We start from the raw sequence: 21,171 nt of genomic DNA on the forward strand, positions 1-21,171 counted from the left end.
CACCCAACAACCCACTCACTCACCCAACCACCCACTCACCCAACCATCCACTCACCCAACCACCCACTCACCCAACCACCCACTCACCCATCCACTCACCCACTCACTCACCCACCCACTCACTCACCCAACCACCCAATCGCTCTCCACTGTGTGCGTCCGTGACGTCACACCCTATTCCCAGTCGCCGTTACGGTGACATGACGTCACTTGGGCGCCGTCGGTGTGTGGGGGTGGACGTCACGCACGAGCTGGCTGGATTGACGTCACCGGCGAGACGACAACCGCGTCCTGGACCACCTGCCCCCTAGGTCGACTCAGCCTCAAATGTGTTACGTGGTTGAGCCGTGGTGTGTATCGTAGTCGTTAAACATCGCCACTGGGGGGGGGGGGGCGGAGAGACAAAGGCGGCCGGGCGAGCGTGGTGCTGACCACCCACACCACCCCCCCCCTTCTGTGTCGTGTGCCACTTGCCCCGACATTCTGGTGAGGCTATACCGGGTGGCGCGCGTGGGTGGGCGCCTTTGTCTTTGTGTGAGTTGGGGAGCGGTGGTGCAGCGGTTAGCGCAGCGCTGCCGCCCTACGGACCCTGCAGGGTCCCGGGTTCGATTGCCCTGCTCACGGCTGGGACTCCCCTAGGTTGACTCGGCCTCAAATGAGTACGCGGCTCGGTGTGTAGTAGTCGACATCGGAGATACAAAGGCGGTCGGGCGTGGTGCTGGCCACCCACCTCATGCTCGCTAACAGCACTTGCCCCTGCAGCCTGCTCAAGGCTACCCGGGGGATCTTTGTCTGTGTATAGGTGCTGCTGCTACTCGCTACTAACAGCACTTGCCCCTACAGCCCTGCTAGAGGCTACACGGGTGACCTTTGTGTATAGCTGCAGCTGCTACTCGCTACTAACAGCACTTACCCCTGCAGCCTGCTAGAGGCTACACGGGGGACCTTTGTCTGTGTACAGGTGCTGCTGCTACTCGCTACCAACAGCATTTGCCCCTACAGCCTGCTCAAGGCTACCCGGGGGATCTTTGTCTGTGTATAGGTGCTGCTGCTACTCGCTACTAACAGCACTTGCCCCTGCAGCCTGCTAGAGGCTACACGGGTGACCTTTGTCTGTGTATAGGTGCTGCTGCTACTCGCTACTAACAGCACTTGCTCCTGCAGCCTGCTAGAGACTACACGGGTGACCTTTGTCTGTGTATAGGTGCTGCTGCTACTCGCTACCAACAGCACTTGCCCCTACAGCCCTGCTAGAGGCTACACGGGGGACCTTTGTCTGTGTATAGGTGCTGCTGCTACTCGCTACCAACAGCACTTGCCCCAACAGCCTGCTCAAGGCTACACGGGGGACCTTTGTCTGTGTGTAGGTTCTGCTGCTACTCGCTACTAACAGCACTTGCCCCAACAGCCTGCTCAAGGCTACCTGGGGGATCTTTGTCTTTGTAAGTGAAAACAGCCACTGCATCGTGTGGCACTTTCGGATGCTGCGGATTGTGCGGCCGTCTGGAACGTTTTTTCCTTCCGATATTAGTGTACCACTGGGAGTTGCGATGCACTTGTAAATCATCGTCATCATCATCGAGATTGACAAACTATCTAGAACTGCTGCTTGTTGTTGTTGTGTTCCGTTTGTTGCGCGGTTGGCTATGTACAGTGCAATAAAGTTGAACATGCATACTACACTACACACTACACTATACACTACACTATACACTACACTACTATACACTACACTACTATACACTACACTACTATACACTACACTATACACTACTATACACTACACTATACACTACTATACACTACACTATACACTACACACGACACTACTATACACTACACTACTACACTATATACTACACTATACACTACACTACTACACTATACACTACACTATACACTACATTATACACTACACACTACACTACTATACACTACACTACTATACACTACACTATACACTACACTATACACTACACTACTATTACACTGTGAGCGTCTGCCCTCTCTGTGTCCCGGCACTCACCACGAAGGCATCAACATCATTCCTGTTAATTCCCTTCCTCCGCCCTCCCCCAGCACCCAGAATGAACGACGAATCAGCGACGAGGCTCCACTGCCCGGTCTGCGACTGGGTAGTGGTCAACCCGCCGGCGCTGGAGGACCACATGAAGCGTCACCGGGGCCGCACCGAACCGGTGATGTACCAGTGTCCCCACTGCCCGTACCGGACGGACAAACCCTTCACCTTGATGAGCCACCAGCGAACTCACGGCGGCGAGAGGCGCTACAAGTGCCGCGTGTGCGGGGAGGGGTTCGCCGAGCCGGAGGACTTCCGCTCCCACCAGCGGGTCCACGTGGAGGAGAGGCCTCACCGTTGTCCCGTGTGCAAGAAGGCCTTCGCTGAGCCGGAAGCTCTCCGCTCTCACCAGAGGTTCCACGCGGGCGAGAAGCCGTACCGCTGCGGCGTCTGCGGCATGGACTTCACCCGCGTCGACCACTTCCGCAGCCACCAGGTAATCCACACGGGTGAGAGGCCCTACGGGTGCACGGTCTGCGGCAAGAACTTCACGCGTTCGGACTACCTGCGCAGCCACCACAGGACCCACACGGGCGAGAAGCCCTTCAGGTGCGTCACCTGCGGCAAGGCCTTCGCCCACCCGGGCACCCTGTCGACTCACGCGAGGATCCACACTGGCGAGAAGCCGTACGCGTGCGACGTGTGCGGCAAGGCGTTCACGAACCCCGGTGGCTTCTACATCCACAAGAGGATCCACACTGGCGAGAGGCCGTACGCGTGCCCCGTCTGCGGCAAGGCGTTCGTGTGCGCTGGGGCGCTGAACACCCACCGGATGGTGCACACGGGCGAGAAGCCGTACAAGTGCGACACGTGCGACATGGCCTTCCAGCGGTCCGGCGCCCTGAGCACGCACCGCAGGACGCACACGGGAGAGAGGCCGTACGCTTGCGGCACGTGCGGAAGGGCCTTCTCGGACCCCAGGGCCCTTCGTGCGCACGGCAGGGTCCACACGGGCGAGAGGCCCTACAGGTGCGCGGTGTGCAGGAGGACGTTCACGCAGCGGCGGGCCCTCGCGGTCCACCGCAGGACGCACACGGGAGAGAGGCCGTACGCGTGCGGCGCGTGCGGCCGTTCGTTCGCTCAGCGGAGGTCCCTCGTCGTGCATCAGAAGGTGCACGGGGCGGCGACGGCCGCGGCGGGGAAGGGGCCCCGCGGCGAGGGCGGAGAGGCGTCGACGATGCCGTCGGGCGGCGCTCCCGAGGGCGCAGACGGAGGGAGCGTGACGGGAAAGGGGAAACGCCGGGGATGCATCGCGAGCAAGGGGGCGACGGCCGCCCTACCGGAGCCGCCTGACTCTGGGGGTGAGCGCGCGACTTTCCCCGGAGAGGCGGCGGCGAGCCCTCCTCCTCCTGCGTCCGCCGCGTCGGAAGAAGAAAGCCGGGAAAAGCCCGCCGGCTTCGTCGAGACACGCCCGGAGGTAATGAAGGCGGAGAGCGGAGGCGGAGACGCCTCCTCGGCGAAGGTGAAGGAGGAACGGGAAGGGGACGTCGGAGGCTTCGAGGCGTGGCCGGGGGTGAAGGTGGAGCCCGGTGGCGAGGTCGTTCCGTGCCGCCCCCCCTCTCTGCCGATCGTGAAGCGGGAGCCGGAAGACGGCCACGGGAGCGAGACGGAGCCGCGGGTAAAGTTGGAACGCGGAGATCCGGACTCCTCCGTCTCCCTGTTGAGTGTGAAGCAGGAACCGGAGGAAATCCTCAGTTGAAACAAGGCCGAAGGAATGGGGTGGAGTTAGAACGTGGGGATCAAAATGCCTCTCCCTGCCAGCCGATCGTGAATCGGGAGTCCCAATGACTCACCCGGTAGTGGGACAACTGCCGAGGGGGACAGTTGGAACAACGGAGGTTCAGGACTCCTCCGTCTCCCTGTTGAGTGTGACGCGGGAACTGGAGGAAATCCTCAGTTGAGACAAGGCCGAAGGAATGGGGTGGAGTTAGAACGTGGGGATCAAGATGCCTCTCCCTGCAAGCCGATCGTGAATCGGGAGTCCCAATGACTCACCCGGTAGTGGGACAACTGCCGAGGGGGACAGTTGGAACAACGGAGGTTCAGAACTCCTCCGTCTCCCTGTTGAGTGTGAAGCGGAAACCGGAGGAAATCCTCAGTTGAGACACGGCCGAAGGAATGGGGTGGAGTTAGAACGTGGAGATCAAGATGCCTCTCCCTGCCAGCCGATCTTGAATCCCAATGATGGCCCTGATAAGCAGCTACATTTGGAGGCTTGCACCCGCTTTTCTCTCCGCCTGATTGAAGACCGCTTGTGTTATCTTTGAGTCTTCTTGGTTCTTTCGGTAAAGTCACGTAGAAGGGAAATAAAAAAATAATAAAACATAATAAAATAATTCTCACGACGTTTCGGCCACAACGCAAGCAGCCGTCCTCAGGTGAAGAACAGGTCTGTCGGAAAGACAGCGTCTGAATGAAACACCACCAGGCTTGGAGCGTATATTTAAGCTGGGTTGGAGGGGGAAGGGCGCCTTGACAAAGGAATTTGCATATCAACAGTTACGCTGCCAAGATTGGTGGTGTTCATTCAGACGCTGTCTTTCCGACAGACCTGTTCTTCACCTGAGGACGGCTGCTTGCGTTGTGGGACCGAAACGTCGTGAGAATTATTTTATAATGTTTTATTTGTATTATTTTATTATTTCCCTTCTACGTGACTTTACCGAAAGAACCAAGAAGATGAATCCCTGCAGTCACGAAAGCTTTAAATCGAAATTTATCTTTGAGTTTTTTGTTTTCTGTTTACGCGGCTTTAGCAAAAGAACCGAGAATATGAACGTCACATTTATCCCCCCCGTCGATTTAAGAAGAAAACGGGAGGGAGTCTGTGGCTGTCCGACTGATGATGCTGAGCTGGAATTACCGGCGAAACGTCACGGCTGCTCGAATCGTAAATGTTGTAGCTGGTTTACACTCCCCAACACACAACCTATACACTACACTATACACTACACTATACATTACTATACACTACACTATACACTACACTATATACTACACTATACACTACACTATACACTACACTATACACTACTATACACTACACTATACATGACTACACTATACACTGCACTATACACTGCACTATACACTACACTATACACTGCACTATACACTACACTATACACTACACTATACACTACACTATACATGACTACACTATACACTGCACTATACACTGCACTATACACTACACTATACACTACACTATACACTGCACTATACACTACACTGCACTATACACTACACTATACATTACACTATACACTGCACTATACACTACACTATACACTACTCTTTACACTAGACTACACACTACACTATACACTACACTATACACTACACTATACACTACACTATAATTGTAAATGTTGTAGTGGATGTATTCTTTAACACACAACTGATGTAGTGCTGTACTAGTATACTACACTATACACTACACTATACACTACACTATACACTACACTATACACTACACTGTAAATGTAGTGGATGTATTCTTCAACACAAATAGTGTAGTGCTGTACTAGTATAGTACGCTATACACTAAACTATACACGAATCTATACACCACTATACACTACACTATACACTACACTATACACTGCACTATACACTACACAATACACTACACTATACACTACACTATACACTGTACTATACACTGCACTATACACTACACTATACACTGCACTATACACTACACTATACACTACACTATACACTACACTATCATTGTAAATGTTGTAGTGGATGTATTATACAACACACAACCGGTGGAGTTCTGTAACTAGTATACTACACTATACACTACACTATACACGACACTATAATTGTAAATGTTGTAGTGGATGTATTCTACAACACACAACCGGTGGAGTTTTGTAACTAGTATACTACACTATACACTACACTATACACTACACTATAATTGTAAATGTTGTAGTGGATGTATTCTTCAACACACAACCGGTGCAGTGCTGGAACTAGTAAACTACACTATACACTACACTATACACTACACTATACACGACACTATATACTACACTATATTTGTAAATGTTGTCGTGGGTTTACTCTCCCAACACACAACCGGCGTAGCGCTGTAACCGGTAAAGAATTGGCCACGTTTTGTCGACGTGGGTTTAACTCTCCAACACACGCACACAACACGTGCGCGCTGTTGTTTTGCCCCCGATGTTCGAACATCGATATTGGTGCACGCGTTATTTATTAAACAATCGTAAAACACGGAGGCCCACGGAGTGAGTCTGTCACTTTGCCAGCGAGCGGTGGGTTATTGGCACGGATAGCAGCGGTGTTGAGTACGTCACCCGTGCCACCCGTCCCACCCGTGCCAACGTTTTCCACCCGTGCAAACCGTGCCAACGTTTTCCACCCGTCCAAACCGTGCCAACGTTTTCCACCCGTGCCACCCGTGCCAACGTTTTCCACCCGTGCCAACGTTTTCCACCCGTGCCACCCGTGCCAACGTTGCCACCCGTGTAAACCGTGCCAACGTTTTCCACCCGTGCCAACGTTTTCCACCCGTGCCAACCGTGCCAACGTTGCCACCCGTGCAAACCGTGCCAACGTTTTCCACCCGTGCCACCCGTGCCAACGTTGCCAACCGCGCCAACCGTGCAAACGGGGTGGGGAACGTCCGGCCCGTGGGCTGTATAAGACCCGCGGAATCATTCGGGTCTGGCCCTGCCAAGGCAACCACACGCAGGACTCGAAATTCAATAAACCTGGAAAAGCAGTTGCGAGTAGCAGCGACATCATCAATACCAGCAGCTAACATCATCACCACGCCTCGCCAAAGAGAAGCAGTTCCAGCCCATCGCATTAGGGGTGAGTTAATGAAATGTTTGACCAAATCTCACGGGCGAATTTTTGAGTTGAGCATTTTGTATGGCCCGCGAATGATGTTATAGAAATATCCAAATGGCACTTGGCAGAAAAAAGGTTCCCCGCCATTGCAGTTTAACAACACATTCCTGCGGAGGGAGCTGGTAGGAACGTTGGGTTGCTCGGTCAATGGCCAGGGTCAACGGCGGCGTGGTGTATTCCGCAAATATGGCCGACTGTGAGGGCGGGCACAATCCGGCTTGAGTAGGTTAAACATTGAGTTTTATAAGGGCACCACGGGGTGACCGGCCCCTCCCCACCCAGCCCCACTCCTCCCACCCCCCACCCAGCCCCACCCAGCCCCACCCTCCCCACCCAGCCCCTCCCCACCCTCCCCACACAGCCCCTCCCCACCCTCCCCACCCAGCCCCTGCCCACCCAGCCCCTCCCCACCCAGACCCTCCCCCACCCAGCCCCTCCCCACCCTCCCCACCCAGCCCCATCCCTCCCACCCCCCACCCAGCCCCACCCTCCCCACCCAGCCCCTCCCCACCCTATCATCCAACAGTGGATTGAAAATGGCTCAGTGATGATGACGTAGCCTGTTGTTGTGAACGTGACGTCACGTAACCATTTTGTCAGTTAAAGGGCATCGGTGCGACTCGTCCCTACGTCACTCGCTCGCGTACGCGAGACGTGACGTCAAAACGCCTCCTGCCGTCGGTCGGCACGCGTGACGTCACATTGCCGTCGGCGTACGCGAACAGTGACGTCAGAACGCTCGTCGGCGTGCGCGAGTCGTAGCTAGTCGTGACGTCAGAACGCTCGTAGCGGAGTCGTGACGTCAGAACGCTCGTCGTAGCGAGTCGTGACGTCAGAACGCTCGTCGGCGCGAGCCGTGACGTCACCGGCGTGCGCCGTTTCGCTGTGGAGCGAGGCGGGAGAGCGGTGGCGCAGCGGTTGCGGCAGTGACCGCGAACGAAGCCGCCTCAAGAGACCCGGTTCGACTCCCCCCGCGTGCCCAGCGGGGCCTGCGGCTCACGGCCACCGTCACCGCCACGAGCCGCCTCCTCCACAACCACCACAAACACCTCCTCCATCCACGACCACCACCTTCACTATCACCACCTCCTCCACAACCACCACAAACACTACCAACAACAACCGCCATTCGCCACTAAGTGGCGGTGACGTCACCACGACGCTTGTGCCAGGCCATGTGCACCTTGAGGCCACGTGAAGTGTCGAACGCCCGCTGGCAGGAGGTCACGGGGCAGACCCAGGTGCCACGGGTCGACTGACCGAGATGACCGAGATGACTGGCTGATGCACCACCTGTGCCCCCTACTGTGCCAACTTGCTGTGCTTTAGCCACCCGGCGCTCCGCTCGTTGTTGTGAGCGTCGCTCCTCCGCCCTCCGTTGTTGTTGGAGGGCGACTGCCTCCAACTGCCCAGTAGCGTCCTTCACGAGCCTCCTCCACTGAGGCCGATCTTGACACCGCTGGTACCAGTCATCGGCAAGTCCACTCAGCTCCACGTCCTCCTGTACCACATCACTCCATCTCTTCTCTAGCCCGTGCCGCGCCCGTTTAGCCCCCTCGATCCGGCCGAACAAAAGCTGTTTAGGCATGCGGTGGCTGGGCATGCGGGCTACATGACCCAGCCAACGCAGCCTTGCCTGCCGGAGGAGCTCACTGATGGGACTTTGCCCAGATCTTTCAAGGACTTGTGAGCTCCTCACACAATCCAGCCTGGTTAAACCCAGGATGGATCGTAGGCAGGCCAGCCTAAATGTTTCCAACCGGCGAAGATGCTCCACTAGGGGGGTCCACGTTTCGCAAGCATAGAGAAGGGAGGGAATGACCGTGGCCGAGAAGACCTGAAGCTTCGTGCGGAGCGACAGACCAGGTAGCTTCCACACAGCGTTACGCAACCGATGAAAAGATATTGCCGCTCGACTGATTCGGAGTGAGACCTCTGCTGATAAACTGGAGCCGGTCATGAGCACACTGCCCAGGTATGGGAAACTCTCTACTCTCTCCACAACTGCCCCATCACCGATTGGGAGTTGTGGGGGCGGAGTGCCCGATGGTACAAAATACCCAGGCAGGTGCTTAGTTTTGGTGGGGCTGATGGTAAGGCCCCACCTCTTAGTGGCACGCTCCAGTCTCAGCAGCAGCGTCTCCAACTCCTCTTCTGAATGAGCAGCTATTACCAAATCATCGGCATACATAACGTGGTTGACCAATAGGGAGCCATCCCTTGATCGCACCCGGGCGTCGATCAGCCTCCCATTGTATCTGTACCAAATGGTAATTCCCCCGGTACAGCTATTGAAGGCTTCACGAACTACGCAGTCGAAATAGATGTTTAATAATGTGGGAGCCAGAGGACATCCCTGTCGCACCCCAAGGTGTACAGGGAAAGGCTCCGACTCCCGGCCACGTAGTTTTACCCGGGCCCGCTCACCATCATGAAGGTCCTTAATGATCGTGAGCAGAGGGTCAGGGACTCCGAAAGCACGAAGAACAACCCAGAGCCCAGTCCTACTGATGGTATCATAGGCCTTGACCAGGTCAATAAAGCAGAGATGTAGGTCTTTTTGGAATTCCCTACACCTCTGCTGTAGCAGACGGACAGAAAATATGGCATCTGTGCAGGACCGCCCTTTCCTGAAACCACATTGGGGCTCCGCAAGCCTCTCCTCAGCATGCCTAGCAAGGCGATGTTGAATAATCCTTGCCAGGACCTTACCCGGCACACTGAGGAGTGAGATGCCCCTGTAGTTGTTACAGTCGGTACGGTCCCCCTTCTTAAAGAGGGGGACCACCAGGGCATCCTTCCAGTCCTGCGGAACCCGTCCAGTGGTCCAGACTGTTGTTATGATGTCATATAGGGCAGTCTGTGCACAAACGCCACCCTCCCTCAGCATTTCGCCTGGGAGATCATCTCTGCCCGGTGCCTTCCCTGGTCTCAGACTCCGGATCGCCCTCAGTACTTCCTCAACAGCCGGTACCTCAGCCAGCCACTCACAGGGGGTGACCTCTTCCAATATTTGAGGCACCGCAGCCTCAGCAGGGTTATCCCCACTTTGTGCCATGATGTTTTCCTGGCTGAGAGATTTTCCCTCCCCCAGGACCTCACAGAAATGCTCAGCAAATCTGCAAACCTGTTCCTGGGGGTCGGAGATTGGATCACCGTTTTTTCCTCTAATGATGGTAATAGGTGTGGCGCTGCAGGTTACTTTTTTGATGGAGTTAAATAGTGATTTGTGATCGCGGGCCACTGAGGCAGACTCCATCTCCTCAGCAACCCGCGACCACCACCCATCCTTACAGCGCCTCACGGCTCTCCGAACCTCCGAGCGAAGACTGCGGTAAACCTCCTCATTCTCTGACGTGGGATGCTGTAGGCGATGAGAGTGGGCCTGTCGCTTTTTCTCAATTAACCTGAACACCTCCTCCGTCAGCCAGGGTTCCCGGGGAGGTCTGGACCGCGTACCCAAAGCAGCCATTGCAGCTGCATGAGTCACAGTCTTAAACCTCGCCCATTTACCCTCGACATCAGGTGGAGTGGGGGACGATGCCAACCCCAGCTGCAAGCGATGATGAAATTCTCGCTTGCAACTTTCATCAGCTAACTTAGACCAGGCCACTTTTGGTTGGAATGGGATCCTGGGTGTACACCCACCACCGGAGTGGAAGAATGGCAGGCGCATCTTACAGATGACTAGTCGATGGTCAGAGGGCAGATCAGCTCCACGGTAGGTCCTGGTGTCAAGGACATGGGCTCGCATCCGCTGGTCCGTCACTACGTAGTCCAGCAGATGTTCTTGCTTGGACCCGGCATGCATCCATGATGTTGTGTGGATGCGCCGATGCCGGAAGAGCGTGTTGGTAATTACAAGCCCATGGGCTGCACAAAAATCTAGCAGCCTCCTACCGTTATTATTGAGCTGATCTGGCCCATGCCTTCCAATCGCTCCAGACCAGGTGCCAGTATCATGACCAACTCGGGCATTGAAGTCACCCAACAAGATGACTCTGTCCCGAGTGGCCACTTTAGCCAGCACCTGTGACAGGAGGTCATAGAAAGCGTCCGACTCATCGGCTTTGCCTGCATCCCTCCACAGATGTTCGTCTTCGGTGGGGGCATAAGTAACCACGACCACCACTCCTCGCCTCTGGTTGATGGGAAGGCGAGCCCAAAGTATCCTGGGGCTTACAGCTTCCCACACCTCACCGCCACGCTCCCACGCCCCCTTCATTCTTTTGTTCAGAAGAAGAGCCACACCCTGTTGTTTGGCAGTCTCCTGCCCCGAGTAGAGGACTGTCCACCCCTCATGGTGGCAGGAGCCAGAACCGGTCCACCGGACCTCCTGAATGCCACAGAGATCCAGGCGGTACCGGTCCAGCTCCCGACAGAGGAGTGGCAGCCTCTCCTCCGCAGTGAGCGTTCGAACATTCCACGTGGCCATCCGCAATGGTTTTTCGTTGTTTCTGGAGGAGCCCCGAGGGTTAAAATTCAATCTCCTGGCTCCGCCAAATGGGGTTTGGCCAGGAGACGTCATAAAAGCCTGACCCCCCGGGGCCTCCGGCACAAGCTTATTAATTACAGGTTTATGTTTACTTCGTAGTTTAGTGGTGGTTAATTGAAGGTGGAGGGGTTACCAGCCCCTCGCACCCGTCCAGAGCCCCCGTTTAGCCACTGTGGTGGTCACAGACGCCATGAGGGGAGAGGCCAATGGGCATTGGCCCTCCCCCCACAGCACTGCCCACGACAATGTTGCCCGTCCGGCACCGCGAGGAGGTAGGAGGTTGTTTTGCACAGACAAACACTACCACCACCACCACCACAAACACTACCACCACCACCACCTCCTCCACTACCACCACCAGCACCACCACTACAGACACTACCACCACCTCCACTACCACCACCACTACCACCACCTCCACTACCACCTCCTCCTCCACTACCACCACCACCTCCATCCACCACTACCACCGTCACCTCCTCCATCCACCACCACTACCACCACCACCTCCTCCTCCACTACCACCACCTCCATCCACCACTACCACCGTCACCTCCACTACCACCTCCACTACCACCACCACCTCCATCCACCACCACAAATACTACCAGCACAACCACCACCTCCACTAGCACCACCACCTCCACTACCACCACCACCTCCACTACCACAAACACTACCACCACCTCTTCCATCACCTCCTCCATCCACCACTACTACCACCACTTCCATCCACAAACACTACCAGCACCACCACCTCCACTACCACCACCACCTCCAACCACCACTACCACCACCTTCACTATCACCACCACCTCCAACACTACCACCACCACTACCATCACCACTACCACCATTACCATTACCACCACCACCTCCAACCACCACTACCACCTCCTCCATCCACCTCCACTACCACCACCTTCACTATCACCACCACCGCATCCACTACCACCACCACTACCACCACCTCCACTACGACCACCATCACCGCCACGAACCGCCTCCACTACCTCCACCACCACCGCCCCCTCTGTGTCGAATATTTGAATGCGGCCTTCCCTTACGTCGACTCAGCCTTAAACCAAGTGCAAGTTGGGTGGTGTGTGTGTGGTGTGTATGTGGTCTGTGTGTGTGTGTGGTCTGTGTGGTGTGTGTAGTCTGTGTGCGTGGTCTGTGTGGTGTGTGTAGTCTGTGTGCGTGGTCTGTGTGTGTGGTCTGTGTGTGTGTGTGATCTGTGTGTGTGTGGTGTGTGTGTAGTCTGTCTGTGTGTGTGGTGTGTATGTGGTCTGTGTGTGGTGTGTATGTGGTCTGTGTGTGTGTGGTCAGTGTGTGTGGTGTGTGTGTGGTCTGTATGTGTGTGTGGTCTGTGTGTGTGATCTGTCTGTGTGTGTGTGGTGTGTGTGTGGTCTGTCTGTGTGTGTGTGTGGTCTGTGTGTGTGTGTGGTCTGTGTGTGTGTGGTCTATACTCTTAGGTTTTTTTTCACTTGATGCAGTAATTTTAGCTGACGGTCCCACCTGATGACGGAGACTTGCGTTGCCTCTGAAACGTGATTTATTATTTTATTACTATTATTACTTTTGAGAATCCGAGTGTCTCTGTGTCTGTATTTTTCTCAGTGTCTCTGTGTGTATGTCTCTGAGAGTCCTTGTGTCTGTGTGTGTGTCTGTGTGTTTCTGTGCCTCTGTGTGTCTGTGAGTGTCTCTGTGTGTGTCTCTGTGTGTGTGTCTGTGTGTTTCTGTGCCTCTGCGTGTCTCTGTGTGTTTGTGAGTGTCTGTGTGCGTCTCTGTGTGTGTCTCTGTGTGTGTGTGCCTCTGTGCTTGTCTGTCTGTGCCTGCCTCTGTGGTGTCTGTGTGTGTGGGGAGCGGTAGTGTAGCGGTTAGCGTGCTACGAGCGAGTTCGTCAATATCGTTGATGATGTAAAAGTGCATCATAGCTCCACCATTGGAACCTCATTTGCCAGTAGCAAAATATGAAAAAAAATGTTTACCCTTTTATATGGCAACAAAACTGACACCTTTTTTACACAAGGAGTCATGTTTGCATAGACAACAATACCTGCGGTCGGAATGCAAACAAAAAACATAACTCTGATAATGTATGCACTGTCCTTGAAGTTGATCGGTCCACACCCAAGACAGCTTTCCTTAGAGCCTAGTCTCACTCACCCAACCACCCAATCGCTCTCCACTGTGTGCGTCCGTGACGTCACACCCTATTCCCAGTCGCCGTTACGGTGACATGACGTCACTTGGGCGCCGCCGGTGTGTGGGGGTGGACGTCACGCACGAGCTGGCTGGATTGACGTCACCGGCGAGACGACAACCGCGTCCTGGACCACCTGCCCCCTAGGTCGACTCAGCCTCAAATGTGTTACGTGGTTGAGCCGTGGTGTGTATCGTAGTCGTTAAACATCGCCCCTGGGGGGGGGGGGGGCGGAGAGACAAAGGCGGCCGGGCGAGCGTGGTGCTGACCACCCACACCACCCCCCCCCTTCTGTGTCGTGTGCCACTTGCCCCGACATTCTGGTGAGGCTATACCGGGTGGCGCGCGTGGGTGGGCGCCTTTGTCTTTGTGTGAGTTGGGGAGCGGTGGTGCAGCGGTTAGCGCAGCGCTGCCGCCCTACGGACCCTGCAGGGTCCCGGGTTCGATTGCCCTGCTCACGGCTGGGACTCCCCTAGGTTGACTCGGTCTCAAATGAGTACGCGGCTCGGTGTGTAGTAGTCGACATCGGAGATACAAAGGCGGTCGGGCGTGGTGCTGGCCACCCACCTCATGCTCGCTAACAGCACTTGCCCCTGCAGCCTGCTCAAGGCTACCCGGGGGATCTTTGTCTGTGTATAGGTCCTGCTGCTACTCGCTACTAACAGCACTTGCCCCTACAGCCCTGCTAGAGGCTACACGGGTGATCTTTGTGTATAGCTGCAGCTGCTACTCGCTACTAACAGCACTTACCCCTGCAGCCTGCTAGAGGCTACACGGGGGACCTTTGTCTGTGTACAGGTGCTGCTGCTACTCGCTACCAACAGCACTTGCCCCTACAGCCTGCTCAAGGCTACCCGGGGGATCTTTGTCTGTGTATAGGTTCTGCTGCTACTCGCTACTAACAGCACTTGCCCCTGCAGCCTGCTAGAGGCTACACGGGTGACCTTTGTCTGTGTATAGGTGCTGCTGCTACTCGCTACTAACAGCACTTGCCCCTGCAGCCTGCTAGAGACTACACGGGTGACCTTTGTCTGTGTATAGGTGCTGCTGCTACTCGCTACCAACAGCACTTGCCCCTACAGCCCTGCTAGAGGCTACACGGGGGACCTTTGTCTGTGTATAGGTGCTGCTGCTACTCGCTACCAACAGCACTTGCCCCAACAGCCTGCTCAAGGCTACACGGGGGACCTTTGTCTGTGTGTAGGTTCTGCTGCTACTCGCTACTAACAGCACTTGCCCCAACAGCCTGCTCAAGGCTACCTGGGGGATCTTTGTCTTTGTAAGTGAAAACAGCCACTGCATCGTGTGGCACTTTCGGATGCTGCGGATTGTGCGGCCGTCTGGAACGTTTTTTCCTTCCGATATTAGTGTACCACTGGGAGTTGCGATGCACTTGTAAATCATCGTCATCATCATCGAGATTGACAAACTATCTAGAACTGCTGCTTGTTGTTGTTGTGTTCCGTTTGTTGCGCGGTTGGCTATGTACAGTGCAATAAAGTTGAACATACATACTACACTACACACTACACTATACACTACACTATACACTACACTACTATACACTACACTACTATACACTACACTACTATACACTACACTATACACTACTATACACGACACTATACACTACTATACACTACACTATACACTACACACGACACTACTATACACTACACTACTACACTATATACTACACTATACACTACACTACTACACTATACACTACACTATACACTACATTATACACTACACACTACACTACTATACACTACACTACTATACACTACACTATACTATACACTACACTATACACTACACTATACACTACACTACTATTACACTGTGAGCGTCTGCCCTCTCTGTGTCCCGGCACTCACCACGAAGGCATCAACATCATTCCTGTTAATTCCCTTCCTCCGCCCTCCCCCAGCACCCAGAATGAACGACGAATCAGCGACGAGGCTCCACTGCCCGGTCTGCGACTGGGTAGTGGTCAGCCCGCCGGCGCTGGAGGACCACATGAAGCGTCACCGGGGCCGCACCGAACCGGTGATGTACCAGTGTCCCCACTGCCCGTACCGGACGGACAAACCCTTCAACTTGATGAGCCACCAGCGAACTCATGGCGGCGAGAGGCGCTACAAGTGCCGCGTGTGCGGGGAGGGGTTCGCCGAGCCGGAGGACTTCCGCTCCCACCAGCGGGTCCACGTGGAGGAGAGGCCTCACCGTTGTCCCGTGTGCAAGAAGGCCTTCGCCGAGCCGGAAGCTCTCCGCTCTCACCAGAGGTTCCACGCGGGCGAGAAGCCGTACCGCTGCGGCGTCTGCGGCATGGACTTCACCCGCGTCGACCACTTCCGCAGCCACCAGGTAATCCACACGGGTGAGAGGCCCTACGGGTGCACGGTCTGCGGCAAGAACTTCACGCGTTCGGACTACCTGCCGTACAAGTGCGACACGTGCGACATGGCCTTCCAGCGGTCCGGCGCCCTGAGCACGCACCGCAGGACGCACACGGGAGAGAGGCCGTACGCCAGCGGCACGTGCGGAAGGGCCTTCTCGGACCCCAGGGCCCTTCGTGCGCACGGCAGGGTCCACACGGGCGAGAGGCCCTACAGGTGCGCGGTGTGCAGGAGGACGTTCACGCAGCGGCGGGCCCTCGCGGTCCACCGCAGGACGCACACGGGAGAGAGGCCGTACGCGTGCGGCGCGTGCGGCCGTTCGTTCGCTCAGCGGAGGTCCCTCGTCGTGCATCAGAAGGTGCACGGGGCGGCGACGGCCGCGGCGGGGAAGGGGCCCCGCGGCGAGGGCGGAGAGGCGTCGACGATGCCGTCGGGCGGCGCTCCCGAGGGCGCAGACGGAGGGAGCGTGACGGGAAAGGGGAAACGCCGGGGGTGCATCGCGAGCAAGGGGGCGACGGCCGCCCTACCGGAGCCGCCTGACTCTGGGGGTGAGCGCGCGACTTTCCCCGGAGAGGCGGCGGCGAGCCCTCCTCCTCCTGCGTCCGCCGCGTCGGAAGAAGAACGCCGGGAAAAGCCCGCCGGCTTCGTCGAGACACGCCCGGAGGTAATGAAGGCGGAGAGCGGAGGCGGAGACGCCTCCTCGGCGAAGGTGAAGGAGGAACGGGAAGGGGACGTCGGAGGCTTCGAGGCGTGGCCGGGGGTGAAGGTGGAGCCCGGTGGCGAGGTCGTTCCGTGCCGCCCCCCCTCTCTGCCGATCGTGAAGCGGGAGCCGGAAGACGGCCACGGGAGCGAGACGGAGCCGCGGGTAAAGTTGGAACGCGGAGATCCGGACTCCTCCGTCTCCCTGTTGAGTGTGAAGCAGGAACCGGAGGAAATCCTCAGTTGAAACAAGGCCGAAGGAATGGGGTGGAGTTAGAACGTGGGGATCAAAATGCCTCTCCCTGCCAGCCGATCGTGAATCGGGAGTCCCAATGACTCACCCGGTAGTGGGACAACTGCCGAGGGGGACAGTTGGAACAACGGAGGTTCAGGACTCCTCCGTCTCCCTGTTGAGTGTGACGCGGGAACTGGAGGAAATCCTCAGTTGAGACAAGGCCGAAGGAATGGGGTGGAGTTAGAACGTGGGGATCAAGATGCCTCTCCCTGCAAGCCGATCGTGAATCGGGAGTCCCAATGACTCACCCGGTAGTGGGACAACTGCCGAGGGGGACAGTTGGAACAACGGAGGTTCAGAACTCCTCCGTCTCCCTGTTGAGTGTGAAGCGGAAACCGGAGGAAATCCTCAGTTGAGACACGGCCGAAGGAATGGGGTGGAGTTAGAACGTGGAGATCAAGATGCCTCTCCCTGCCAGCCGATCTTGAATCCCAATGATGGCCCTGATAAGCAGCTACATTTGGAGGCTTGCATCCGCTTTTCTCTCCGCCTGATTGAAGACCGCTTGTGTTATCTTTGAGTCTTCTTGGTTCTTTCGGTAAAGTCACGTAGAAGGGAAATAAAAAAATAATAAAACATAATAAAATAATTTTCACGACGTTTCGGCCACAACGCAAGCAGCCGTCCTCAGGTGAAGAACAGGTCTGTCGGAAAGACAGCGTCTGAATGAAACACCACCAGGCTTGGAGCGTATATTTAAGCTGGGTTGGAGGGGGAAGGGCGCCTTGACAAAGGAATTTGCATATCAACAGTTACGCTGCCAAGATTGGTGGTGTTCATTCAGACGCTGTCTTTCCGACAGACCTGTTCTTCACCTGAGGACGGCTGCTTGCGTTGTGGGACCGAAACGTCGTGAGAATTATTTTATAATGTTTTATTTGTATTATTTTATTATTTCCCTTCTACGTGACTGTACCGAAAGAACCAAGAAGATGAATCCCTGCAGTCACGAAAGCTTTAAATCGAAATTTATCTTTGAGTTTTTTGTTTTCTGTTTACGCGGCTTTAGCAAAAGAACCGAGAATATGAACGTCACATTTATCCCCCCCGTCGATTTAAGAAGAAAACGGGAGGGAGTCTGTGGCTGTCCGACTGATGATGCTGAGCTGGAATTACCGGCGAAACGTCACGGCTGCTCGAATCGTAAATGTTGTAGCTGGTTTACACTCCCCAACACACAACCTATACACTACACTATACACTACACTATACATTACTATACACTACACTATACACTACACTATATACTACACTATACACTACACTATACACTATGCACTACACTATACACTACACTATACACTACTATACACTACACTATACATGACTACACTATACACTGCACTATACACTGCACTATACACTACACTATACACTGCACTATACACTACACTATACACTGCACTATACACTACACTATACACTACTCTTTACACTAGACTACACACTACACTATACACTACACTATACACTACACTATACACTACACTATAATTGTAAATGTTGTAGTGGATGTATTCTTTAACACACAACTGATGTAGTGCTGTACTAGTATACTACACTATACACTACACTATACACTACACTATACACTACACTGTAAATGTAGTGGATGTATTCTTCAACACAAATAGTGTAGTGCTGTACTAGTATACTACGCTATACACTAAACTATACACGAATCTATACACCACTATACACTACACTATACACTACACTATACACTGCACTATACACTACACAATTGTTGTATACTACCCCTTTCTTCCAAAATTGATATATAATGAATGAAAACACACCAAAGCGCAGCAAACTGCAAAACACCAGGTGTTGTTAAGTAATGAACTGGAGGAGGGCTAGGATGGCAGAATTTGCAACCTTGCTTCAAGGAAAGATAAGGCCTGATAAACGGGCACATGTCACCCGTGCAGGCGGCAGAGACAGTGGGAGAGTCAGCCAGACATAGTTAAGGCAAAAAGCCCAACCATCCTGCATGGTTTTAAAGTAACGTCAAAATTCGAAATTCAACAACAGAGTAGGCTAAATTATCGATCCTCGCGCTCGCTCAAATTGGAGACCAGGCTGCGAGCTACATCAATGAACCATTGCCCATTTGCTAATCCAATACTGAATGTTAATATTACTGAAGTCAAAACGAATTCTATGACCTCAGCACATGGGCGAATAATAGGGCAGTGTCAACTCGAAGGCAATGGAAGGAAGCAGAGGCGCCTTTGTCTAAATCACAACCACAGAAAGCCAGGAATTATCACTGATTGTGTGTTTAGGGATTCCGAGCTAATTGGAACACGTGCACACAGGGAGGAGGTAGAAATACGCCTTGTTCTCCTGCAGCTGAGGGAGCAAAAGATAAAGGAAGTGGGTCAGCTCAAGGCTGGGTGCACAGGGGAGGGAGCTGATTAAGAATAACACTCCCAGAGCAGAAGGTTGGATGACCACAGTGAGACGAGAATAAGGGTGTTGTGTATCTCTCAAGGATGCAGACTCAGCTGAACAACGAGGCTGCGGGGGTCACCAGAAGTTCGTGTTCGCCTAGTTAAGACAAAAAGCTCAATTATTCTGTATTGCTATTAAAGTAACGTTAAAGTCGGAATTTAACAACAGGGTAGGCTAAAGTTATTGATATGAAATGTTATTTCCATATTTAATAATTTCTATACAACTCGACCCGAAGCATATGCGGGATGAATCACCACCAGATCGAATATAAATACATAATAAAAGAGCGATGTTAAACCCAGGGTCGGAGAGAAAGGGAGATCCCGGCCGTCTTTGTATCCCCGCAGCGCGGGATAGGAGTGTGTATACGCTCGGGGGAACACCTCCACTTGAGTCAAGCACCACGATGGGAAACGACAGACCTTAGGTTACATACAGAATCATAGCTGTGAAATGGTAAGGAACAAATGTTAACTTAAAACTTTTTTACCATTTATTTGTGCGTTGGTGAGGGCCGGAGGGAGTGTTGCCCCTCCCTCCAGGTGGTGCAACACGGACAAAGACGCCTATGAGACGATTTGTAACGTCTGTGTTTTGGTTCATGAAGAAGGCCAGACAAGAGATAATATCGCACCCAGACAGAGAGACGACTTATGCACACAAGGACATACGGACGTACGGACACACACATGGACACACCTACCTACGGACAGATCCTGACACAGTAAATCGAAAGAAACCCCGCCTTGTGGGCAGGATCTAAAGGGATTTTTCGGCATAAAAGAAAGGACCCTGAGCATTGGAAACCAGCTCGACCGGGAGGGTCGACTCAGGAGCGAGCTGCGACCAGCGGGTCGGCTCGACTCATCTTCAGCTCGACCGGGAGGGTCGACTCAGGAGCGAGCTGCGACCAGCGGGTCGGCTCGACTCTTCAGCTCGTCTGGGACTCAGCCGAGTTCAATCGGCTCACCGGAGCCGGCTCTCGGGGCTCGACTCAAGCGGCTCCCCATCTCATCTGCAGGCGGGCAAGACCCGCTTGACAGCTCAACTCGGCCTGCGTGGGTCAACCTCTGCCGAGTCGGAGGTCTCTGCTGCCGCCAGGGTCGCGGTTTGGCGACGAGGCTCCGTGCTCACCCTGGTCGACGACCCAACACTGCACGCTGCGAGCGAGCTGTGGGCGCCACCTACCGACCGGGTTCCGAACTGCGACAGCGTATCAACGGGTATCCGAACCATTTCACCACGTGGACAGGGGAGCGACTGATACGTATGACGCGCACCGCCCCCTCACCACACGACAACCAGGCGTGTGTTTGACATAAAGAACCGACTCCGAACACTGACTATTCAAGACAACTCTTACCACTCAAACACACTCGAACCCATAAGCCATCCGTGGCTGTGAAGGCATCACAACGAGACCGAGTGATGGCCATCCGTCGTTTATAAGAGTATTCGTAATTTTTATCTTTAATATTTAGTGGGCTGTACTCTTAATTGCATAAATTCCCAACAGATCCATCAATACGAATTGATTCTTGGCACCTCCTTCCGCCGAGCCACGCTCACGTGGGGAGTGGTGGCCCACCAGATCCTTATCAGGGGATCTGGTCCCCAATTAGTAAACTTAGTATAAGATAA

General features: G+C 54.3%; 1 protein-coding gene across 1 annotated transcript; it reads left to right on the forward strand.

Moving 5' to 3' along the window:
• The first annotated feature begins 235 nt into the window (after positions 1-235).
• On the forward strand, positions 236-20,012 carry LOC144733739 (uncharacterized). The gene is made up of 4 exons (XM_078615761.1): positions 236-486; positions 2,080-3,774; positions 7,810-7,932; positions 15,608-20,012. The coding sequence occupies exons 2-4, from the start codon at positions 2,088-2,090 to the stop codon at positions 17,020-17,022; spliced, it is 3,225 nt and encodes a 1,074-aa protein (XP_078471887.1). The 5' UTR covers positions 236-486; positions 2,080-2,087; the 3' UTR covers positions 17,023-20,012.
• The last annotated feature ends 1,159 nt before the right edge of the window (positions 20,013-21,171 follow it).

Source organism: Lampetra planeri, chromosome 48 (assembly GCF_965212315.1).
Source record: "Lampetra planeri chromosome 48, kcLamPlan1.2.h2, whole genome shotgun sequence".
Classification (NCBI taxonomy): Eukaryota; Metazoa; Chordata; class Hyperoartia; order Petromyzontiformes; family Petromyzontidae; genus Lampetra; species Lampetra planeri.